The sequence below is a fragment of the Helianthus annuus genome, chromosome 10, assembly GCF_002127325.2.
Source record: "Helianthus annuus cultivar XRQ/B chromosome 10, HanXRQr2.0-SUNRISE, whole genome shotgun sequence".
Lineage (NCBI taxonomy): Eukaryota > Viridiplantae > Streptophyta > Magnoliopsida > Asterales > Asteraceae > Helianthus > Helianthus annuus.
Window position 1 is genome coordinate 137,831,230 of NC_035442.2, and position 26,469 is coordinate 137,857,698.

The window sequence follows — 26,469 nt, forward strand, 5'->3', positions numbered from 1 at the left end:
TGCAACTGAACCTCTCCCACGCCTGCCCATATATAGCCCACCTGGGTTTCCCCTGCGCGTCATGGGAGATGCAGAGGTATATCCTGCGTGGCGCCGAGGATGCCTGGTTTTGAATTTTTTCGATTATCGCGCTGGGTCTCGTGGTGCATGTCCAGGGTTTCGATTATGGTTCTTCATAGGGTCTTTTAGGGAGTTGTTACATCCTCCCCACCTTGTTTAAAATCTCGTCCTCGAGATTCACTGAAACAAGTATGGATATTTTCGTTTCATCTCTGATTCTAATTCCCAAGTATATTCTATTCCTCGTTTCGAATCCCATTTAACTTTTAACAGAACTAATCTCTTATGTTTGAGATTCTTGACCTTCATATCTTCGATTTGTAAAGGTTTCTCAACAAATTTTAATTTTTCACGTGCCTCTACATCTTGAAGAGGTACCATCAAAGATTCGTCAGCAAAACATTTTCTTAGATTACATACATGAAATACATCATGTGTACCATACATTTCTTCTGGTAACTGTAGCTAATAAGCTACTGGTCCAATTCACTTGATAATCTCAAATGATCCAACATATCTTGGGCTTAACTTTCATTTCTTACCGAATCTGACTACTCCTTTCCATGGAGAAAGTTTTGACAATACTTTGTTTCCAACTTGAAATTCCAATGGCTTACGTCGATTATCTGCATAACTCTTTTGACGATCTCGTGCGATCTTCAATCTTTCTTTGACTAGAATTATCTTGTCAGTTGTTTCTTGTATAACCTATATCGAAAACGAACTGAACTTGTAGTTTTAGGTTTATATAATGGATTTATGTTTTACATTAACCATATATAGGTTTTTTTACCAAGGTAAATTATGTTTATAGCAAAATGATCTTTGATAAAATTATGTCACTAGTCTGTTAGACTTCTACATTATAATGGCCTTAGTGATCAATGCATTGAACCTAACCATCATGACATTATTATCCTATAAGCCTTTATTTGATGGACATAATGGCATAAACAAGAATTTGTAGGGTTACCCTTTGGGTGTCCATAAGATGAGAATAAAAGGAGACTAATGATAAACCAAAAAGTACTCTCTCCATTTTTTACTTCTCTCTAAATCTTTATCCATCCAAAGAGGACACCCTAAAGTGGAACCAAGAACACCTTGACAGGAAGTATGGCTTCATCATCATCTTCGGCTAAGATAAGCATTCCCACAAGTAAGTCCCTATTATGTTTTAATGATATAATCAACATGTGGTATCAGAGCTATGTTGATTATATCGGTTCAATCATGTAAATAGACCGGATATTGATGGATATTATTTTTCTGGTCGAACAATTCTTGCACTGCAACATAAAACCATTTTGATGATCAAATGCAAATTTATCCAACATTGAAGTTAATAATAAAAAAAATTGATTTATAATAACTCTTATGCAAATCGCACATCAGGTTAATTTGAATGTATATGTTTATTGGATATGAATCGTTTAAGTGTCTCTATATCTGTGCGATTTCCTAATTGAAACTGACACCTAATTTTTTTTTTTCAATAAATTAATACATGCATGATTACATAATGGTTTTCATTCTAGTATTTTGTGCCATACAATATTGAATTGAATTTGATGCCATATTATTTAAAGGATACAAAACTCTTTTGTATGCATATCATATGGATTTCAATAATATCATGTTAAAACGATGTGTTTTGGATTGCCATATAATATCTTTATTTTTTTTTCTTATGTTGAAGTTTCTTATTGATAACTATCTCATATAGATATGAATTGATGTTATGGATATTATTTACATATTCTGTACAAATCTTTTGACGAAACAGTAAAAGGAATAATGTTTTACTATTATTTTATTTTCATATAAATCAAATAATGCTTATAATATCAGTTGATTATTTCCTTTGATTTTAATAATAAGGAAAATAAAATCAGTTAGAATATTTTTCCTTAATTCAATTAAAATAATGATTTAATCTTTTAATCATATGTCTTAAAATAATGATTTTGATATAGGAAAATATTTTATATATAATTATGTGTATGACGATGAACCTAAAGGCAAATTGTCTAATGATATACACAATGATTATAAGCCTAATTACATAGATATATCATTTCTTGCCCAAAGGTGTTATGGTATATTTATGTGCTTTATTTTTTTCTTTATCGTATATGAATTTTGGTCAAAGCTAAAGCGAAGCCAAAATTCATATGGGACATTAAGATAGTCCATTTATAATATATGTTCATAATATGTGAATTTTGGTCAAAGCCAAAGCGAAGCCAAATTTCACATAGAACATCAAGATAGTCTCTATCATTTACGTACATTCACAATACATGAATTTTGGTCAAAGCCAAAGCGAAGCCAAAATTCATATAAGACAATCAGTCAGTCTATTATGGTATGTTTATAATACATAAATTTTGGTCAAAGCCAAAGCGAAGCCAAAGTTTATGTAAAACATCAAGACAGTATTTTATTTATGTATGCTCATAATGTCTGAATTTTGGTCAAAGCCAAAGCGAAGCCAAAATTCAGATAGGATCTTAATTAATCTATTATTTTGGTGTTATAATAGATTTTATCTTCAATGTACTTATTATCTTTGTCTGCCTTACTTGATTACCCCTAAATAGATTACTCCAACTCTTCTGTTTGTATTGATCTAGCATCCACTTTTAGCCCTAGCCTTGGAATTGAATTATTGACTGGGGCAAACTTTGCCACATGGAGGGATACGGTTAAACTTACTCTTGGTATGGTGGATCTTGATTATGCCCTGAGGCATGACCCTCCTGCTGCTCTGACTGCTGAAAGCACTCCAGATCAGAAAATAGAGCATGAAAAGTGGGAAAGGTCTAACAGAATGTCTCTTATGGTTATCAAGAATTCCATCTCAACTGCCATTAGGGGAGCTATACCTGATTCAGAGAATGCCAAAGAATATATGAATTCAGTTGAGGAGCAATTCAAGGGATCTTCTAAAGCACATGCGAGTTCTCTAATTTTGAAGATGCTTACCACAAAATATGAAGGGACTAGTGGTGTGCGTGAGCACATAATGATGATGAGCGACATGGCCCATAAGTTAAAGGGATTAGACATGGAAATAAGCGATGGTTTTCTAGTACACTTCATCATGACTTCTCTTCCTGCACGTTTTAATGCTTTTAAGATCAACTATAACACTCAGAAAGACAAATGGTCAATGAGTGAGCTGATAGCAATGTGTGTGCAGGAGGAGGAACGTTTGAAACTAGAACAACCAGAAGTTGCTTATATCGCTACCACTAAGTCAGTAAAAAGGAAGGGAAATTTTAAAAGGGAAAGTTCCAAAGTCCAGAAAGCTAATTCAAATACTGTTTCCAGCCCTAATGTCTCCAAGGGACAGTCTCGTTGCAAGTTCTGCCACAACAAAGGGCACTTGCAACGAGATTGTTCAAAATTCAAGGAATGGCTGGCTAAGAAAGGTACTGACGCATTTATGATAATTGAATCCTTTAATATTAATGTACCAATTAACACATGGTGGGTTGACTCTGGTTCAATGGTTCATGTTACCAATTCTACACAGGGATTCCTTACAACCCAGAGGCTGGAAAGAAACCAAAGAACACTTAGAACAGGAGGGGGAGAAGAACTTGAAGTTGAGGCCGTAGGAACCATGCAACTTATTATGAAAAATGGTCATTGTATTAAACTTTATGATACATTATATGTACCGAAAATTACTCGGAATTTAGTATAGTATCAAAGTTAGACAATGATGGTTTTGAAGTTTTACATGGGCATGGAAAGGTCACTATTAGTTTAAACTCCCAAGTTCTTGGTTGTGGTTATCTGGATGGAAATCTCTATAAGTTAGAACTAGATGATAGCTTTTCGAACTCTTTGTTGTCATATAACGTAAATGAGAAAATCAACAAACGAAAAAGAAAATGAAAACATGATTTGGAAACATCATCTAAGTTGTGGCATCGACGTTTAGGCCACATCTCACGAGACAGAATGATAAGACTCGTGAAGGATGGTGAATTACCAGATCTTGATTTTAGCGATTTTGGAACATGTGTTGAATGCATTAAAGGGAAAAAGACTAATAAAAATAAAAAGGGTGCCACAAGGAGTTCTGGATTATTAGAACTCATACACACTGATATTTGTGGACCTTTTCCACCTGGCATTACTGGCCATACGTCTTTCATTACTTTCATAGATGATTATTCTCGGTACATGTACCTGTATTTGATTAAAGAAAAATCTGAATCACTTGAAATGTTTAAAACTTTTAAGGCTGAAGTTGAAAACCAACTTAGCCGTAAGATAAAGGTAGTGAGATCAGATAGAGGGGGTGAGTATTATGGTCGACATACAGACATTGGTCAAGCTCCCGGTCCTTTCTTTAATTTTTGTAAAGAACACGGGATAGTGAACCAATTTACCATGCCGGGTACACCTCAGCAGAATGGTGTTGCTGAGAGAAGAAATAGAACCCTTATGGACATGATAAGAAGTATGTTAGCAAACTCGAATTTGCCTAAATTTTTATGGACTGAGGCATTGAAGACAGCCGTTCTAATACTAAATAGGGTTCCTTCTAAATCTGTCTATTACACCTCTTGTACATAACACTGCACCACCCCATGTTTCCGTTGAAATTAATGCTCCTAATGTCCCTAATAATGAAGGCACATCAAACTCACAAGAGCATAACCAAATCCCTGAACCAGTTAATGAACTTGTTGAACCTGAAAATCAGCTTAGGAGGTCATCAAGGCCAAGAAGGCCCACTAACTTTGATGATTATGTAACCTATCTTAATGAAGCTGATTTGGATTTAGGAAAGTATAATGATCCAACCTCTTACAGTGAAGCCATTGGTAGTGATAAATCTTCTGAGTGGAATAAAGCTATGATTGATGAGCTTGATTCCATGAAAAAGAATGGCGTTTGGGAATTAGTTGAATTGCCCAAGGGGGTAAAACCTGTAGGATGTAAATGGGTATTCAAAACCAAATTAGACCCAAATGGAAACGTCGAACGCTACAAAGCACGATTGGTTGCTAAAGGCTATACTCAAAAAGAGGGAATCGATTATCAAGAAACCTTCTCACCTGTCTCACGGAAGGATTCTTTGAGAATCGTTATGGCATTGGTAGCTCATTTTGATTTAGAGTTATATCAGATGGATGTCAAGACTGCTTTCCTTAATGGTGACTTACATGAAGATGTGTTTATGACTCAACCTGAAGGCTTTAAACCTAAAGGTCAGGAACACTTAGTCTGTAAGTTACAGAAATCCATATAAGGGTTAAAACAGGCATCACGTCAGTGGTACTTAAAATTTGATGAAATTATGAAAAAACAAGGCTTTATCAAGAATCAAGTGGATCAATGCACCTACCTCAAAATGAGTGGGAGCAACTTTGCTATACTTGTCCTTTATGTGGATGATATCCTTTTGGCGAGTGATAGTTTAGATTTGTTGCATGAGTCAAAGCGATTACTTTCGCAAAATTTTGACATGAAGGATCTCGGAGAAGCCTCTTACGTAATAGGCATCGAAATACACCGAGATCGTACAAACGGGATATTAGGTCTATCCCAAAAGGCTTATATTGATCGTGTTCTTACACGTTATAACATGCAACAATGCTCTCCATCAGTGGCTCCAGTAGTTAAGGGAGATGTTTTCGGCTCTTTTCAGTGTCCAAAAACAGAGGTTGAAAAGGAGCAAATGAGATTGATACCTTATGCTTCAGTAGTAGGAAGTTTGATGTATGCTCAAGTCTGTACTCGTCCCGATATTGCATATATCGCTGGAATGCTAGGCCGATATCAATCTAATCCCGGCCTAGATCATTGGAAAGCAGCAAAGAAAGTGTTGCGATATCTACAAGGAACGAAAGACTATAAATTGACATATAGAAGAACTGACAACTTGGAAGTAGTAGGCTATTCCGATTCTGACTTTGCTAAATGCAAAGATGATAAGAAATCGACTTCGGGGTACATCTTTATGCTTGCAGGCGGACCAATTTCATGGAGGAGTCATAAGCAACAGTTAACAACAACTTCAACGATGATGGCAGAATATGTTGCAGTGTACAATGCAACGTGCCATGGGATGTTGTTAAGAAATCTCATTACTGGACTCAAAGTCGTTAACTCCATATCACGACCATTGAAGATTTACTGTGACAACTCAGCTGCTGTTAGTTTCTCGAACAATAACAGTTCGAGCGGAGCTGGTTTATACCTCGATACAAAGTTTTTGTTCGTTCGAGAACGCGTAGAGGAAAATAATCTTTGTATCGAGCACATAAGCACTAAAGATATGCTAGCGGATCCGATGACTAAAGGTCTACCACCCAGAACTTTCCAAGATCTTGTAATGAGAATGGGTTTTAGTAAAGACCTTGTATGAAAGCATGCATTATGTATGAACGATTATTATTTCCTTGAATGTTTTATTTTGTCTATACTAATGTTTATGCGCACCTTATGATTTATAGACATAACTTATGTAAGGTAATTACTTACCCTAAGGATTTTATTTCAGTCATTTTGGTTTTATGATTAAGTGTTTTATATTGAGACTTTAGTATGACTGTTGGGGGTCTCGAATTGACTTCAATTCGAATGACTGTAACTCTTTGCTATGGTTTCAACATGAGACTTGATGAGTGTTTTAAACTTGGCCAAAATTTGTTAATACTCACCATTAGTGATCACTCGGCCAAGTGGGAGAATGTTAGACTTCTACATTATAATGGCCTTAGTGATCAATGCATTGAACCTAACCATCATGACATTATTATCCTATAAGCCTTTATTTGATGGACATAATGGCATAAACAAGAATTTGTAGGGTTACCCTTTGGGTGTCCATAAGATGAGAATAAAAGGAGACTAATGATACACTAAAAAGTACTCTCTCCATTTTTTACTTCTCTCTAAATCTTTATCCATCCAAAGAGGACACCCTAAAGTGGAACCAAGAACACCTTGACAGGAAGTATGGCTTCATCATCATCTTCGGCTAAGATAAGCATTCCCACAAGTAAGTCCCTATTATGTTTTAATGATATAATCAACATAGTCTATGTGTTACAGGGCTTCATTTGGGTGTCATTTGTGCCACATCAGCAGAATTGAGACGCGGACACCGCTATAAGTGTTCGTCGATGAGGGCACGGGGCAGGTGTTTGCTGAGGATGGCGGGTGTCGGGGCGAGTTCAGTAAGTTTATTTTTTAATTATCAATTAATATATAAACCAATCATTTCAAACCACCTCAACACAATACTACATTTTACATAAAGCCTTAATAAAGCCCCAAAACACACCTTTGGTGGTATCAAGACTTGTCTAATCTCAGATCTGAGAGGAAGAAGATGAAAGGATAAGTGAAATGACATTTATACCCTCTCATGCTTTGCATATGAGGGTTGTTAACCAAGAAATCTAACAGTGTTATTGTTAAAGGTCGATCCTGTATAAAGGTTGGTTTTGGCTGATTTCAAAATAAAAGGTATAGTTTGCAGTTTAGATGAAACATAAAGGTTGATTTGTGCCATTTTGTCATGTTTTTATATTACCCGGCCGCACACCCATCATTTTGTAGGAAAACATTATTATCTGCCATTTTGTGTGTGTGTTTAAAATAGGGAAGCCGTAAGTAGAAGAATATTCTAACGTGTGTGTTTAAAATAGGGAAGCCTTAAGTAGAAGAATATTCTAACGTGGGAGATGAATTTTACTGTATGAAAAGGCAATGAAGCTTTACAAAATCAAAACATATATCAAACCCATGTATAGTTTTACAAACCATTAACAAATGAAGAGTACTAATACAAGATTCCGGTACAGAAACTCATGTTTTAATCAAACATTTGAAATAGATCTATCTCTTTTGGAAATTGAAAGCTTTGATGCTATAAGCAAAGATAAACGCAAAACCAAGAACTAATCCGATGTGGACTCCCGCGATCGCACCAAGAAAATCATGTTTGAAGCCGAAATACCGATTGAGGTATCCCTTCACGGTCTCCCCGTTCATAAGCAAATCATCAAAATCACCAAACTGTGACACCACAAAACCATAGATTGTCCACGCCAGCGGATTACCCCAGTAGTACCATCGCCACCACACTGGAATTTTCTGTTGCATTTGGATGTAAACAGCAATGGTAAATTGGAAACAGAGATGAGGGTTAGTTAGTTAGCAAGTTAGGAACTAGCATTAGCGAAAACCTCAAGAAACTTACAGGTCGAGGGATGATGAAACCGGAAAACAGATTAAAAGCCTCATAGAAAAAGAACGCGACAATGGCAGCAATGTTGGCATTGGGGGTGATCGCGACAGTCATCATTCCATAGTAAGTCATATACAGCAAACTACAGAACTGGAAGAATGTGTACCAAAAGAATTTGGCTGCTGTCCAGTCGAATCCCATCATAGCGTAAACTATGAGACAGTAAACGATGGTTTGTGTGAAAACGTAAGGTATCTCCACCAGGGCCTAGATATATTACACGAAAGTTTCATAACCACAAACTCCAAGTGAGAAACTAACTAAAATGACACTTGCTAAAATTATACAGGTGATCACCTGAGCAAGTGCATATGGTAGAGCGGAATACATTCCGGCAGCTCGTTCTCTGTAAAAGACGGTACGTTCAATGTCTACGACTGGTTGCACCGCTGATGCATTTTGGACACTGAGGAAGAGAGAAGCCGCATACATGGAACCCATCGCGTTAAATAGTTCTTGTTGGGTTTTCCTGAAATTTTGAGTACCCAAATAGGATCAATGAAAACTAATATAACAAAGCAAGGACCAATTTGTATTTCAATCTCAAAAAGCTTGTGGCTCGAGTCTCGTATAAAGACCAATCAAAATCGGCTTGGCTTGACTTTGTTTGTAAACGAGCCGAGCCCGAGCCGAGGTAACCTCGCTCATTGACTCGTTTAAATTGAAGGCAAAATTTTGAATATAAATTATAACCCAAAACAATAACTAAAATTTTAATATATATATATATATATATATATATATATATAAATTATAAATTTTGTAGTTAATATATTTTGTATTATATGTATGTTAAAAAATATTTATTTTTGGTTTTTATATTCATAAAATTGTAAAATATACAAAATTTAAAATAAAACGAGCTGGCTCGACGAGCTAAGGAATGACTAGAGCTCGAGCTCAACATTTGAGCTCGTTGAGATAAATAAGCCAAGCCGGACTGCTCACTTAGTTGCAGCCTTAATTTCAACTTACTAATATACCTTTTACCACCGAGATCCCAGAACATTGTACCGAACATGATGGCGATAAAGACGGTGAAAGCAAAACGGACGGCAGTGTAAGAAGGGTTCCGCCAGTAAGATTGTCGTTGTTTCCATAGGCAAGCAATACTTTGGACAAAGAAAGACTGCGAGTATTGGGTCGGGAAATAGAGGTCTGCCGTACCAGGACCTGGTATGCTTAATTCAGCAATAAGGGCCTTGTTTCTCCTGTGACAATATATTGATTCTTATCACTAAACTTGTACACATATCAGATAATCGAAGTCACAATTACTCACCTATACAGTTCTGAGTTTTGGTAGATTTCAGCAAAATCGACTCCTAAAGCAAGTTCTTGAGATGATGTGCTGACTTCCAACATCCATGTTGCAGGGTTGTATCCATCTTTTATCTTTGCTACCCCTTCGATATCCTGGTACACAAATTAAAAACAGTCGGTTCTTGCATACATTTTAATACAGTTCTTTCACCACTGAAGATATTATTATTACTCCTACTCCTACTCCTACTCCTACTCCTACTCCTACTCCTACTCCTACTCCTGTTGCGTGTAATCTTGATTGTTCGGGTTGAATGAGTAGCGGGTCAGAAGTCGATTTGGGTCAACATGAAAATGGGTTACCCGAGTCAATTAGGAACGTGAGTTTTGACCGAATTGTTGGAAGAGAGTTGAAAAGTGGACGTTAATGTGAACGTTGAAATCTGCTGATTAAAAGGAGAAGACGACTTGGTATTTTAAGCATGTGGGTTTTGTTTTATCACTACAAATAGGTGTAGTTTGCAGTAGCTTTTTGTAAGTCAGTTTTGTTTCTTTGTGAAAGTTTAATAATACAGAAAGAGTTTCGTGAGTGTGTTTTCTTTTGTGTGTTTACTGTGTGTTATTTGGGGCCTGAACCAAAAACTCCTACTGCTACTGCTACTACTATTCTCTTGTTGTTGGTTTTGATCCTCTTAGCCGCACTTTATGTTACACGATTTACTACACTTTACATATGGGGGGGTCTCAATAGGAGCAGTCTCTGTGTGTATTGGATAGAGGAAATGTTTGCCCTCATCTCACCCTTCTCAGGCCTTATGACTACGACTCTACGAGTAGTTTTATGAATGGGATTTTACCAGATATGTTTACATTGTTTGTTTATTTGTTTTATCTCACTTAGATTAGATCTTACCTCAAAGTACTTGATCAGTTCACAGGAATTGCGTCCTATAGGTCCAACATATATTTCCTGCCCTCCTCTTTTCATCAAGAACAACTCATCAAAAGATTCAAATATATCAATGCTAGGTTGATGAATGGTGCACACAACCGTTCTTCCTGTGTCAACCGTGTTCCTAACTGTTCTCATCACAATAGCAGCAGCCCTAGCATCCAGCCCGGAGGTTGGCTCATCCATAAAGATTATAGACGGATTGGCTACGAGCTCCACCGCTATAGTTAACCTTTTTCGTTGCTCAGTGGAGAGCCCATTGACACCAGGCAGCCCAACTAGCGCATCTCTCAACGGATTCAACTCTACAAGGTCCATCACCTCAGCAACAAACATCTGAAAAAAAAAATCACCATCAGTCATCAGATCATAACACTAGTTTGTTAGTTAGTTAGTTAGTTAATTAACCACATGCTTTTGTCTACATTTGAAATAATGTACACTAACCATTCTGGTGTTTTCGTCAACATCTGGTGACAACCTTAGCCAAGCTGAGTAGAGCAAGGATTCATACACAGTTACATGAGGCGAATGGATGTCGTTTTGTTCACAATATCCAGAAATCCGAGCGAATGTTTCTTGTTTCTTTGGGTACCCTGAAATCCTTATGTCGCCCTCAATATACCCGCCGGTTTTTCTTCCTGCTAGTACGTCCATCAAAGTAGTTTTCCCCGCACCACTAACTCCCATTAGCGCGGTTAGAACGCCGGGTCTAAAAGTTCCACTCACTCCCTTAAGTAGCAGCAATCTATCTTCGTCCACTCCTTCTTCCCTCATTCTCTATATATAACACCCGTTGGATTTTAATTGTTTAATTGAACACTACAGTTTGGATTAAAGCAAGAAATCAGTTGTAAGTTACCTGTGGCATATCCACGGAGTATTTGACATCATTGAAAGTAAGTGACAGTGGTTGGAAAGGTAAGATCATTCCTTTCTTCTTGCTTTGGTTGCTCCCAACAGTCGATGTTAGCTCAACAACGCTCTCATCACTCTCATTCTGACTGGATACAGTCGGCCGGGACATCCCAAAAGCTAGAATTCAAAATATAAGTCACATAATGGTTGCTGTATTCAAAAGCTCACAGCTCAAGCCTCACTGAGAATCGGCTCTTTTGTAAGCAAGCCGAGCTCAATCCAAGGTAAGCTAGCTCGTTTTAATCAAAACCAAATATTTTTTATATGTATCTATATACATATACATACATTATAACTATATTGTGTAGTTTATAAATGCTGCATATGTTATAGATGTTTTTGTTTTTGTATATATCAATATGTGTAGAAAACACAAGATTTTTAAAATTAAAAAATAAACGAGTTGGTTCGTGTAACTTCAAGCCCGAGCCCAACTTGGCTAGTTTACAGCACTAACTCGATCCAACTAATATGTACTTTGTAAACATGCTTTCCTCCATGTTTATGGGAACGTCTAGTATTTAGTTCATTTGTTTATGCAGATTAACTATCACATGTTAATTGTGGTGATGAAAAGTTCCAATACCAAAATACAGAGAAAAAGGTACTCACGATCAAGATACTCTAGACATAGAGTGAAACAGATATTAAAGAGAAATACATATCCAACCGAAGCCACAACTGCAATCCAATACCAATAAGCCTCTGCGAAGAACCCTCGAGAAGTGATGATAGTTTTCCCCAGTGTCGTATCGTTTATAGGCTATAAGATGGAAAATAATTTGGAAACTAAGGTTAATTGTTGGATACTTACATCCATAAGCATATTAGAAAAATTAGAGTGACTTGCCTTATTCCACCTGTCCCCCAGAAATTCATTAACCGCGATCCCATTCATCGCATACATCATCGGAGATACCCAATAACCCCATAGCCACCACTTCTTCACATCATCTGTAATGAGAAAATTGTGTTTGTTAGCTAAACATGATAAATGTTTTCTACAAGCTAACTTGTATAAAAGCATATAATTAACTTGGTGATACTAAGATAATAACTACTAACCCGGTTAGCGTCATTGTGTTTGTTAGCTAAACATGATAAATGGACAGATAGTTTACAACTATTTTAGGAAAATTTAGTTATATTCAAGAAAAAAAAATTATATTTTCACGGATTAAAATTCAATAAAAGGTCATTTTCTTTCTACACAGTTTACCGGTTTTTATTCCCAAAGTTATAACTATAAAGTACCTCGAGATAGAATAAAGCCCCCCAATACAAAGACTATGAGAAGCGCAAATGAACCGAATGTGTTCGCAACAATCATGTCTCGACCCAACGACCCAATGAATCGAAACAATGCAGAAGACATCTGATTAACAACTAACAGTAAAAGGATTTGCTTGATGAATCTACAAAACAATAAAGATAGATTTGTTAAAAAAAAAACATAGAAGTAGATTCAATAATTTGTCATCTTTGATTTTGAAAACTAGATATAACCTTGTGAATTCGGGATCAAGTCCAATAACATAGTAGGTGAGAATAGTCCATAAGCCAACTTCAATAAACGAAATAGGAATCTTGACGATCCATGTAGGAATAGAGTATGCCCATGACGGGTAAAACATGAAGTCTCGATGTTTGTAGAACACAGGAAGCTTTGCAATCGTCAATGAAATTTCAGACATCCCGTTGAACATGATCATAACCACAGTGAAGAATAGGGAACCCATATATATTCCTCCATTTTCCACGGTGTCTCTATGCATCTTGGATCGTAAGAATACAGTCATAGACATTATCGCCATGACAAATAGCTGAAAACCAAGAGAAACAAATTAGTTGTGATTAGAGCTAACAAAGCAAAGAAAATCAAAACCTTTTGACAAACACAATAACACTTGCTTGGGTCAATTTGAAATAGTAAACAAACGAATTTCTCTTCATGAGCAACATTTCTCTCTCTATGCAAGCTTTCAAGAGCTCTTTTTTGCTTAAACCGTATTTTTCTGTCGTAAGAGCAGCTGGGTGGCTACTTGATTTGTCATAGGGAGTGGCAAGATCATCCCCGAGTCTCTTTCCAACATGGAATGACTGAAACGACTCCGCAAATTCCTTGGCAGTCACAAACCGGTAATGCTCATCTCTTCTCATCCAGTATTGTTCTTGATCTTTCCTTGATGTTACCTGCGCCCAATTATTAAAAGTATTAAAAGGATCACTCAAAGGGGTGAACCTTCGAGCAAGAGTAAGCTTGCTACCATGTGACATAGTGGTCACGGGTACAAGTCGTGGAAACATTAATTTAAAAAATGCAAGCAGGCCAGGTAAGTATATCAGGAAAAATATAAAGTTGTCATCGTTGTAGTTATTAGGCTATTATATCACATAATTAAGGCTTGTGGTGTTTAAAAAAATCATGGCGAAAAATTGAACATACTTCTTGTAAGAAATCCGCAACGCCTTTCCTCTCGGGACATTTGAATCCCATAAATTCAAAAAACTCTAGCACATTGTCGCGTGGTCCTTGGTACACAATTTTCCCATCAGTTAAAAGAATAATGTCATCAAATAAATCATAGGTCTCCGGGGCCGGTTGGAGAAGGGAAATGACAGCAGTTCCTTCAAGTATATGAAGAAATTGTCTAAGCGATTTCACAATTTGGAAAGTTGTAGAGCTATCCAAACCAGTAGAAATTTCGTCCATGAGAAGAACCTTCGATGGTCCGACAATCATTTCACCTAAAATATTTCTAAAATCAGCCTAATGTTCAAGATAGGAATGTATATATCAAAACAAATGTGTCTTTACTGTTTTACCTGTTGTAACACGCTTCTTTTGCCCACCAGAGATCCCCCTTATCATTTGATCCCCTACCAAGGTGTCTGCACAGATATCCAACCCCAACAGCTTCACAAGAAATAACTTATGTTACAACTTAACAATTGTTAATGTTTAAAAAACATTACAATATAAAGTCCATACCTTGAGAGTATAATCTGTCACCACATTAGCCTCTTGTCCTTTAGATGCCGAAGCCTTCATATTTGAAAATGAAATTCACATTACTATAAAGGAAACATAAACAAGAGATATGTGTTCCCTAATATGGATCATGTTTTGTACCTTCATGAAGATATCAATATCAGGATCGGGTTTAATGTTAGCATCTTTCTCTCTTCTTGACAACTCTGCCAACATCTCTGCAGTTTGAAGTGCAATCAACAAACTATCACAATATCTACAAAGAACAATTTGGAATGTGGCACAAAATAAATTTGATCTAACCATAACGTGATCCGACCCCTTGGCATCGTGCAGAGAAAGCCAAGGTTTCTCTGACAGTCATTTCTCCAATATGAGTATCATATTGACTAATATAAGCAGAGGTCCTTTCAGGTACAAACTCATGTAACTCATGCCCATTGTATGTCACCTTCCCAGAACTCTATAAACACATAAAGAAACATATATTTTGTACTTCAGTCCAGAACTATTATTCATGTTTACAGTTGTAACTATTGGGCCAAAACCAAAAAAGTTACAGATTAACTGAAAATATTTCAATCCAGAAAAGAAGTCACTAGGATCAATAATATACCTTAAGTTCCTTGTCGAGCTTACCAGCCAAAGCTAACAAGAGTGTCGTCTTACCAGAACTCGGAGGGCCCAAAAGTAATGTCATTCTATAAGCATGTTTTATTATGTTAGATCTAGTAAACCAAGGTAGGTAACCCACCTAGGGCTGTTAAAAAAAGCTCACTACCTGAGGCTTGCGCCAAGATCGGTGAGATTAAAGCTTGCTCGAAATCGGATCCTAATTTATAAACGCGCGAGTTGAGCTAAGCCAAGGTAAGGTAGCTTGTTGGCTTGCTCGATTCAATTAAAGCCCAAATTTTAACATATATAATTTTTAACTTAGAATATGTATGTTATTCTAGTTTGTAGTCTATAAAATTTCGTCTAGTGTGTATGCTATACTTGTTTTTAATATATCAATATGTGTAAAATATTAACAATTGAAATGAATAAAAATTTAAACTAAACAAATTAGCTCAAACTTTTTACAAGCCAAACTCAATCTCAACAATTCAGTTTGTTAAGATAACCGAGCCACGAGCTAAGCCTGAACCCACCCTTGTTTGGCTTGGCTTGGCTTTGCTTGGCTCGGCTAGTTTACACCCCTAGACCCACCCTCGAGGGGCAGTAGAGTTATATTATTTCTTTCCACTCACCTGCTAGGCCTTACAATCCCGCTAACATCGTCAAGGATGGTTATATGCTTTTTCGTATTTGGAAGCAGATGGAATAAGCTCATGAACATCTAATGGAATACAAAAATAGATGCATGTTTTATCAAATGCATGGAGGAACTCATTAGAAATATTCAATAAAGTTTTATGAATATAGAGATTGAATTGTCTACCTCATATAAATCAATATGGAAGTTTATAAAACTAGGTAAAGCTCTGCTTCCGGTTTTAACATCTGCCTCCACAGTCATATGCTCAAATCTAACTTCAATTGTTGGCAAATCAATCCCAACCCTGTGACAACCAACCGTCACTTAATAAAAGAACGGACAATTTAACTTAGGTTATAAATAATATTCTTAACCATCTTTGCATCTTAGTTACAAGATTCGTCATAAATTAACAATCAGTTGATCGTTGTCGCATCGTTGCGGCGGTTGCCACTTGCCAAATTAGCCCACATATATCCTCTGCCATGGCCCATGAAGAATTGGATGGTGAGTTTAAGAGGCCCAAGCCCATATGAGAATCTACTTACTAGAGATTTTTTTAAGAAAAAAAGGTTACCGTTTGATGACAAACTAGTTTTTAGGACCTTCGCATTGCGGCGGGTCGACACCGCTAAACTGAACTAAAAATAGACGTAAAAACGTTCAGCCACGTACGTGCGCTTTGACGTGTTAACTCATAACTTTAGACTGAAACGTAAAACATTATCATAGAAAAGAATGACTAAGTCAGAACAGTAAGAAAACCCATGTAATTATAGGATTTATTAAAATTTAAAGTAAACCATTAGAGTTATTTTGTGTTCTTGCTAATACTCCAAGGAAAAAAAAGTAAAATGTATTTCATACAATAAAAGTTTGTATACGGAGCTTGTACAGCTATACCAAACAAAAAGAATAGGTGGCGGATGTCAAGTGGAATCGACCTAGTGTAGGGACATACCGAAACGGTAACGGTACCGGTACCAAAAATACCGACATCGAAATTAGTCAAAATCTGATACCGGTACCGAAATATTCAGTATGGTACGGTACGATACCGGTATCGGTACGGAACCAGTATTTGAAGGTAAAATTCAGTATTTTACCGATACCGTACCAAACCGGTTAAAAAGTGGATACCGGTACCAAAAAAATTCGGTACGAGAAATTCGTCTTATTAAATATGGTATTATAAAAGTTTACAATAATAAGATAATATAAGTTCACATGTATGTGCTACCTCAACAACAAAAAATCCACATAATCATTTGTAATAATTAGGGCTGTAAATGAACGGAACGAACACGAACAAGGCCTTGTTCGTGTTCATTCGTTAAGGAAACAAATATGTTCACAAACGGTTCATGAACACTTACCAAACGAGATTTTATGTTCGTGTTCGTTCATTAAGGAAATGAGTGTGTTCTTGAACGGTTCACGAACAAACGAACGAAAATAAATTTGGAAAACGCGACGACTGATAAAGGTAGATGGCCCATAGAGTAGCACGGAGTAGCACTGGAACTTGAATCCCTTATTGTAGAACGGAAGTCGATCGTATTCGCCGTTGTAAATAATAAGAAAGGAAAGTGAAATGGTGCATAACAAGGTGAAAGAGGGTTTCCTAGTTTAATTTAAAATAAATAAAAGTATAATAAAATAAAAAGTATAGATAAAATATATTAAAGTATAAAAATCTTTAATTAAAGCACAAACAAATGAAAATAAACGTACGCAAATGAACGAATGTTCACGAACACCTTACCGAACGTTCACGAACACAATCGAACGAACAAGACCTCTGTTCATGTTCGTTCATTTAACTTATCGATCGAAATTTCTTGTTCATGTTCGTTCGTATATTAAACGAACGAACATAAACGAACTTCCCATCGAACGGTTCACGAACTGTTCGCTGAACGTTCGGTTCATTTACAGCACTAGTAATAATTATTCATTTTCTAATATGTGGTGTACTTGTGTAAACCAATGAGAAGAAACTAAAGGTAAATGGTAAAAATAGTGAGTGAACACTAAATTGTAAAATAATAGAAGGATAATTAGTCTTTTTTCGAATTTAATTATTAGTTATTCAAGAAATAAATATTGGATTTTAATAATCTCATCTATTCACCGTTGGTTGCCAACAGTGTCAACTTTAAAAATAATTACTGGTAGTCCCAACTATTGACATATTGGCCATTGGAGTCCAATATATTAATAGTTGGGACTGTCAGTGGTTATTTTTAAAGTTGAGATTTTTGACGGCTAATAACGAATAATTGGGATTATTAAAATCCAATATTCCATTAAAAAAATACACCACTTCAATTTGAGAAAACATAAACATAAAATACAAAAAAAAAAAAAAAAAAAAAAAAAAAAAAAAAAATCTAGGCTTCATCATCGACGGGCAGTCAAAGTACGCATAAATGTTCCACCGAAACTGCTTATCCAAGCATGAGCAAAAACCATTACGAGACTAAAAAGAATATCTTATTTAAATACAAGTTATATCAGTATGTCGACAAAACAAACTCAAAGAAATTTGTGTATTACAAGTTATTAGAGAAAAATTACATTAATAAAAAAATTAAAAAAATAATTTGATCTCCCCCGTCGGTCAACGTTCCGTGCACGGAATTAAAGCAACGAAACCGGCCATCCGAAGGGTTCCCAGGCGGTGTCTACAAGCCACCTCGGTCGTCACTTGCACCCTTGTGGTGCTGGTATACCCAATGGCGTAAGGACGTTGTCCTTGAAGTTTTGTAAAAGAACGAAAAGAGATGAAGGAGAGAAAGAGACAAATTGACATGACCACAAATATTCTTTCGTACCGTTGACGTGGAAGCAGCAACGCTGCCGTGGTGGAGAGAGGGATGCTAATGGTCTTAACAATGATTTGCTAGACAATCAATAGTTTTCAACACAACATCAAATCTTAAACTCAAACAACAAAAAAAAGGTAAATGTTGAATACCTATCAATTCTGTTCCTGAGCTTTAACAAGAACTTCTCATTATCTTCATCCGCGGTATTTACAAGCCTATCAAGTAATCGCTTTCGCTCTTCGAAGCTAAGATTATCGACATCAACTTCTTGTGGAAGTCCGGTTGATCCAAAAAGCAAACCTTTCTTCAATCGATCAAACGTTGGAAGCTTTTCAAGAGAAGCCCATACCAAAGCCTCTTCATCGTCTTCTTCACGAGTAGACCTCGAAAACACATCCATCCCAGTGTTCCTCCATAGAGAAGTACTTCCTGATCTTAAACTCCCCACTCTTCCACTGCTTCTTCTTGAACTTCCTAACCTTAAACTGTTACTAGCTTTGTAGATATCTATTCCATCCATCGTTAACACCAAGCTGCAGCTAGATAAAAAAAAAAAGTAACGATCTTTAAGACTTTCAAGTAGTTTTCTAGCTAGTAAAGAAAATAACGATCTTTAAGACTTTCAAGTAGTTTTCTTTTATCAAGAAAACACTTAAAGTAGCAAGAAAAGCTGCGAACGATGATTGTCTGTTGGAATGATACTATAATCTTTCTTATAGTACCCACTCCAATTGATATTATATTGGCCACAAGTTTCTCTGTCTATAATATAATATACAAATATAACTAATTATATATTCCAACGTTTCACACCCCATTTACAGTATGCTCATATAATGTATATATGTGTGGGCCATCGGGGGGCAAAAGTGAAAGCGCATTAATTTTAATGTTATTTTACTAATCTCGTGAAAATAACGTTAAAAGAGGACGGTTAATCATGCATCATATGGTGACGTTGATATCTGAAAGACAAAAGTGTACATACACTAATCGGTCTTTGTCCCGATTACTGAGTGTTATGTGTCTTATGTCCAAGGCTTGATGCAAAACTACTATCGAGCCGGGGGTCTCACCGGAAGCAGCTTCTCTAGTCCTACGGGGTAGAGGTAAGGCTGTCTACATCTTACCCTTCTCAAACCCTACCTTTATTTTGCTATTGGTGAGATTTATAATGATACGATGATATATACTCACGTTTCATTAGATGATTCATTGTACTTCCATTAAATGATTCATCGGCCCATCCGCAAAGACAAGACATTTGAGAACCTAACTTTTTAATTTAAGGTATTGGTTTCAAGTCTTATCTATACTACATAATAATAGAAACCTATTTGGGACACTTGTCATTCTCTCATTTAATTGATTAAAATTATTAATAATACTAAAAAACATAATATTTAATCTAAATTAATACAAATTCTTATTATTAATAATATTTAATCAAATCTAAAATCTAATCTAATACAAATTTTTATTATCAATAATATTTAATCAAATCTAATAAGAATTCATACGAATTCCAAAGTTGATATTAACTTTCAAATAATTAAAAAATCCGCCTAGCATCACAAATGTTTCTGTTAAATTCGATTAATTAATTGGTTCAACAATCACTATTATCTTTATCATAATACAACCTCTCACCTATTCAATCATATGATTTTTCAATCTTATATTAACTAAATAAATAAAGATTAATATTCAATCTTATCCAACTTTAAATATAAAAAATTCCGTTAGTTCAGATTAATATTCAATATTATCCTACTTTAAATATAAAAAAATCCGTTAGTTTTTTTAAATATATATTTTTTATTATTTGGTATATAAAATCATATTTATTCAACCCATGTAATACACGGGGGTTTTTAAAAATATTTTTTTTTATTATTTGGTAAACAATGTTACATTTATTCAATCCGTGTAATACAATGGTTTTAAAGATATATATATTTTTTATTATTTGGTATATAATATTACATTTATTCAATCCGTACAATACATATGGTTCTTATAGATATAACTTATTTTATTATTTAATATATAAAATTACATTTCTTCAACCCGTGCAACAAAGGATGCTTTTAAAAAGATAATGTTTATTATTTGGTATATAAAATTCATTTATTCAACCCGTGTAGTACACGGGATTATAACCTAGTATGAATTAAAGTATTTCTTTTTAAAAAAAATATTTAATCCGAATTAAAGGGAAACTAGGACAACAGCATGAGTCCATAGTTATTTGATTTTTAAAATGACTGTGTTGAAATGTACACTTATGAAAAGTGATAAACTGGTGTGATAAATGGATATATGTATGTATCATGTATGTTTTATGTGATATTTTCATGTATGTAACACGTGTCTGTTTATATACTTTATCTAAAATTTATATAAACTACATCTTACCACTATTAGTTTTTTCGATTACAAAAACCAAATTGGATTTACATACACTATAACCCATTAATCAACAGTATATATTAGCAATGTGACAATTAACAGACACCTTGGTTTAAAAAAGCGTGAGACACTCCGAAGCGTTTTGGTTCCAAAAGCTTTAAGCGAAACTTCAAGCGTGAAGCGAGAGCTTCACGTATACGAAGCGCTCAAAATAAAAAAAAATATATTTCTACACATCAATATGACATGTTCTACTTGTTAATCAATAATAAACACAAAAACATGATTAAAAACACACTTAACACATAAAAAAACATAATTAAAATTTAAAACATAAATTAAAGTCGATTATTGGAGAAACTATGAAGAATTGAGGGAGGGGAGGGTGGGAGCGGCTGAAGATGTTTACTAACGTTCTTTTTTTAGGGTAAAGAAGTAGCGGGCCTTAGTTAAACCCTATTAGAGACTATTGGGCCTAAATTAAAAACCTGAATCTGACCTGGTTGGGCTGAAGCGTCGCTTCAAACAGATGGCGCTTCGGGCTTAAAGCGCGCTTCAAAACGCTTCACGTGATTTATGGCCTCGGAGCAAAAAAAGCGACAACCGTAGCGCTTCATCGCCTCACGCTTTAAGTTCGCTTAAAGCTCGCTTTTTTAAACCAAGACAGACACAACTTTCGTTTTTGAGCATTCCGTCTCTAAGAAAAGAAGTAATTTCGTTTGCCCTAACTTTCATTCATGTTGTTTCAAAACAATTAACGACATTCTAATTGAGATAAAAATTAGTTAACATACTTTTTATTCTATTTACTTTTTAATAAATTTGATTTTTTCACTAAAAATGTGTATGTTAACCTTGTACAAAAATTAAATACGCGTGTGTATATATTTTTCTTAGCGTTTCGGTATAAAAGTCATTGAAAACTTTTCAATAAAAATGTGTATGTTAACCTTGTACAAAAATTAAACACACATGTGTGTATATAATTTTTTTAGCGTTTCGGTATAAAAGTCATTGAAAACGAAGTTGTATTCAAAGTGAAATATTTTTTGGTATCATTGACTATAGCGAGAATATCCCTCTGAACGGCTTCATACATACTAAGTATGGCGTTGATTGTTTTAACCTTCACCCTTCTCCTGTCAGAGAACTTTAGGACGAAACGTCTCTCCGACATCTCAAAACTCCATTCAATAACCTGGCCATTTTTTCTAAGTTGTATGGCGTTTTAGATAATGTGTCGCGTGTTTAGAGAATGTGTGGAGTGTTAAGTTTGTTTACCTGTTCTACTTATATAATGACCTTTTTTGGATAGAGGTAGATATATGTTTTTGACGCTAAAAAACAATAGTAATTATATTTTTTGATGTGTATTTTTTTGTATCTTTTGTCGTGCCATATAGGATGCAGACCTATAATGTGACAGGTAATTATGGCATTTTGAAAATATTAAAAAAATTCAATTGCCATGGTGTGGTTCTTAATATAATAAATATTAGTAATAAAGTTTCCGTCGTTTTCAGTTATTGTTTGTTCAGCTTTTATCTGTTAACGATGTAACACGTCCGATCTTTAGGTTTTGGCATTATGTGCTTAGTGGCGTTTAGATAAAGATGGTACATTGTTCTATTCTCTTGCACATTGTTTTATACAATTCAGTTAATTTTTGGAGTTTTTTAATAATAATTGTTTAAAGTAATTTTATAATAGGTTTGGCGTTTGGTGTTTGTGGCATCTTGGCGTTTTATAAGCAATTTACATAAATAATGTATTTTATTAGTGGAAAATTAGATAACAAACCACAGAAAATGACCACCAAAAAAATAGAAACAAAAAAAAATTAAAAATGTTAATCCAATTTATCATCTAAATCTTCACTATCATCAGTCTCTTCTTCTTGAAGTTTTTGTGCCTTGAACCTTTGAATACCTTAGATAAATATCGATTTCCCTACACAGCTGAAACGCTCGGCTCTATACGAAGCTGATCAGTCAGTAAAATATGGCGTTTTGGTTTTTGTTGTGATCTATTGTTGTTCGTCGTTGAAGTGGTTTTGTGGATTTTGGAAACATAGATCGATGTCGTATGTGTGGATGTTATTTGGTCGTCATCCTCATTATCATCATGGAGTCCAGAATAGCATTTACACTAGGATCGGTCTCTTCTTCTCATCCAAACCTTCTTCAAGAACAAAGCACACAAAATGACATATCACTGTCATCAGTCTCTTTTTCTTGAAGATTTGTCTATCTCATTGATCAAAATCTTAATGAGTTACCTCCCTCACCTAAGAATCCATTTGTAACAATCCTCAATTAAACCGACACCCTAATATATTTTAAAATGTCCCAATATGTAACCTGTACGTGAAAACCGAGCCGAAATAACAAGGTAACATTTAAAAATAAATAAAAAAACAAGAAATATTAAGTTGAGGCGGGCCGCGTAGGACCCCGCCCCAACCTTACGCGGGCGGTATCAAGGTTAGACCTGATTTCGTTGATTTCATTAAGTTCAGGCGGGCCGCGTAAGATATTCGATTACTTCACGCGGGCCACGAGAAGCCCAGAATGTGGCAAAGCCCGGCGCGGCACGTGGCCCAACACCCGGCAGACCTATGTGATGACCCAGCTAAGCTACTCGTTGACCTAGGGTTGACGCGGGCCGAGTAAGGCTTTGCCTTATCTTACGCGGGCCGCGAGAGAGTCGGGATCAGCACCTATAAATAGAACGCATCGGATCTCAGTCGAATTCGCTCGTTTTCATTTCTCAGTCTCAAATTTCTGAATAGTGGAAGTAATACGCGGGTATTATACCCCCTAAATAGCGAGGTTCTGCTACGATGTAAGTATCATAACCCCTGGACACGTATTAGATACTCTGCCCGATTGATCTAGGGTTCCGTAACGGTTGCCGTGGTTCTGCCCGACGTAGTCGTTGGAATGCCATCTCGGGGAGGGTATTACTAATGTTAAAATGGGTTATTATACTAACACGCGTGCATTTGTGTAATTTTTAGATTTTTCCCAGGAAATCTTTACTGATAACTCTAAGACAACAATGTGAGTTGATCCACTTTTTGTAAACCTTTTGTTAATTGTTACAAAACCTTAAATACTTTTCCATGCGAATAACAGTTATTGAATATTTGTAAGAATACAATTATCGTGGGTATGTTGGGGTTTTGTATACGAAATTTGTTACCATCTGGTCAAGGAGTAACATTTCCACAAGTCAGGTCTGACAGTACCAACGGGTGATAATTGGTATAACTTGGAAACAAATGTAATTGCGAGATCGCCCTCAATACTGTACACTATGAAATGGTTTCCAGTATTTCCCACTGACAAAATATTTTTTTAAAATGCGTTTCAGGTAACAATATGTGAAAGCCAAATAGAAGCCAGCTGGACAGCACTGAAGGCTTGGAAAAGTGGCAATATAGTCACCTAAGAATACAATAGATGTTTCTTAAATAAAAATAGGATTTATTCCTATAAAAGTGTGTATACTGAAAACTTGGGTTTTACCCATGTGTTTAATGTTATAAAATGTGGTGGTTTACTCTGATAAAATATTTCCTAACTACGGTCCTGATGAAAATTCCCGCTGCCAAATTGGACAATAACGCGATACCACCGAAACTGGCTCGCGGCCGCCCGTTCCCGGGGACTAGGGATCGGGGGTTGCGACAGAAGGTGGTATCAGAGCTATGCCACTGATTCAGCCACAGAAGTGTTCTGCTGACATCAAAATTCAAAGTGTTAGGAAATAAATAACAGAAATACGTGTATAATTGTATTTTCTTGTTATGTGTTATCTGACTATTTGTTAGTTTACAATATGAGCGACCAAGGACCATCTGACGCGTATCGTCAATTGTCTGGTTCACCTAGCAGCGAAGGTGCCTCTTCTCAGCCTGCCCTTTCGGGGTACTCTGCTGATACAGAAGAAGGAATATTCGTATTTAAGGCTCAATCTGAGAGCCATTTCCTCAGAAAAAGAGGGGATGGTTCAGTAGGGGAGCACACGAGCGTAGAAAGCGTATGAAAAAGTTACAAGACCAGAGAGCACTAGCCGCAGCTAAAAGAGAAACCCATGCATATGCCCGAGATATGCTTAATAGGGGTATAGCTAATATCCATATCTTAGCAACCACTGCAGCTGACCTGAACCTGGAGCAAATGTTAGCACCCCAACCACAACCACAAATTCCTGATCAACCCATGGAAATAGAAAACCTTGGAAATCAAGTGAAAATGTATGATTTCAACCCGGATGAGATACCTAGGGTACCTGCACCAAATCCCCTAGATCCAAATTATGATCCCTGGTGGGATGATGTTAGGGACTATGTGCAACGCTACCTGATTCACGAAGATGTGCCAATGTCCAACCTAGGAACCTATCCAGGGTTAGATACTCTAGATCCCTATTTTAATAACGATGCATACATTAGGGAGCTCTTAGAAAATCCTTACCCATACCAGGCCCCTATACCTCCATATCAGGAACCCGCACCCCAGATTCCGAACCCAGTCCTAGAACCCGCACCCCCAATGAGTGCAGAAAACGTACAAGAACTTAGGACTTTCGGTGAGGAAATTTTAGAAAGCAGTGACAGAATGCGACAGGTGGGAGAGCATCTCGTATGGAAATACGATGAACGCAATATGGATTTTTGGATGAATCCATATCCCTGAATCTATGGTGGGAACGGTAGAAATAATAATAATAACATAATAATATATGTGTGTATGTGTTAAAAAAAACTACGGATGCATACTACTAGTAGTGTAGTTTTAAATTTCAGTCGGTATTGTAATTTTTATCTCAGTACTGGTGTGTAATAGATGCATACTATATGAATAGAATAAGTCGCAATGCTCGATGCTTTTGACCAAAAGTGTGTGACATGTGATTGGCTATATTCAAATATTATTGGAAATATTAATATGTGATAAATGTTTAAAATTCAGATTGACAACGAAGTGAATTAGGAAAACCAGAATGATAACATTCAGAACGACAATCACTCGAATAATGATAATCTGAATAACGAGAATCCGAACAACAATAACAATGGAAACCAGGTGAATAATAGTGCCCTTCAACATATAGTGGCACAAGGAATCATAGATGCAATGCCATTTATTATCCAAAATGTTAAGGAAGCCGAAAATAAAAGCAAACATAGCAGTAAGCGACCAACTGAACCAGAACACAGCGTGAACAATGGACCCGTACTTCCGGTGCCCATTCCCAAAAGAAGAAGAACCATGCCATATGGTTGTTCTTACAAAGAATTCTGGTCCTGCAAACCAATAGAATTCTCGGGCAATGAAGGACCCATTGCAGCTTTACGCTGGATAGAGAAAACTGAGGCTGTTCTTAAAATAAGCAAGTGTGCTGAAGAAGATAAGATAATGTTTGCTTCTAGTCTGTTTAAGAATTCAGCCCTAGAATGGTGGAACACTATCCTCCAGTCAAGAGGAAGTG

General features: G+C 36.0%; 2 protein-coding genes across 2 annotated transcripts; one reads left to right on the forward strand and one right to left on the reverse strand.

Moving 5' to 3' along the window:
• The first annotated feature begins 1,176 nt into the window (after positions 1-1,176).
• LOC110882525 lies at positions 1,177-3,648 on the forward strand. Its single transcript, XM_022130523.1, has 3 exons — positions 1,177-1,219; positions 2,664-3,497; positions 3,602-3,648. Exons 1-3 carry the CDS (start codon positions 1,177-1,179, stop codon positions 3,646-3,648), a joined length of 924 nt encoding a protein of 307 aa, XP_021986215.1.
• Positions 3,649-7,810: 4,162 nt separating this feature from the next.
• Positions 7,811-19,236, reverse strand: LOC110885680 (pleiotropic drug resistance protein 1). Its single transcript, XM_022133382.2, has 22 exons — positions 18,708-19,236; positions 15,911-16,031; positions 15,720-15,808; positions 15,086-15,170; positions 14,773-14,932; positions 14,611-14,687; positions 14,470-14,523; positions 14,304-14,394; positions 13,924-14,225; positions 13,389-13,670; positions 12,984-13,300; positions 12,732-12,892; positions 12,328-12,431; positions 12,090-12,240; positions 11,422-11,594; positions 11,007-11,339; positions 10,521-10,895; positions 9,627-9,760; positions 9,328-9,555; positions 8,642-8,813; positions 8,297-8,551; positions 7,811-8,190 (listed from the first exon to the last, which is right to left on the reverse strand). The coding sequence occupies exons 1-22, from the start codon at positions 19,076-19,078 to the stop codon at positions 7,933-7,935; spliced, it is 4,293 nt and encodes a 1,430-aa protein (XP_021989074.1). The 5' UTR covers positions 19,079-19,236; the 3' UTR covers positions 7,811-7,932.
• Between the last annotated feature and the right edge of the window lie 7,233 nt (positions 19,237-26,469).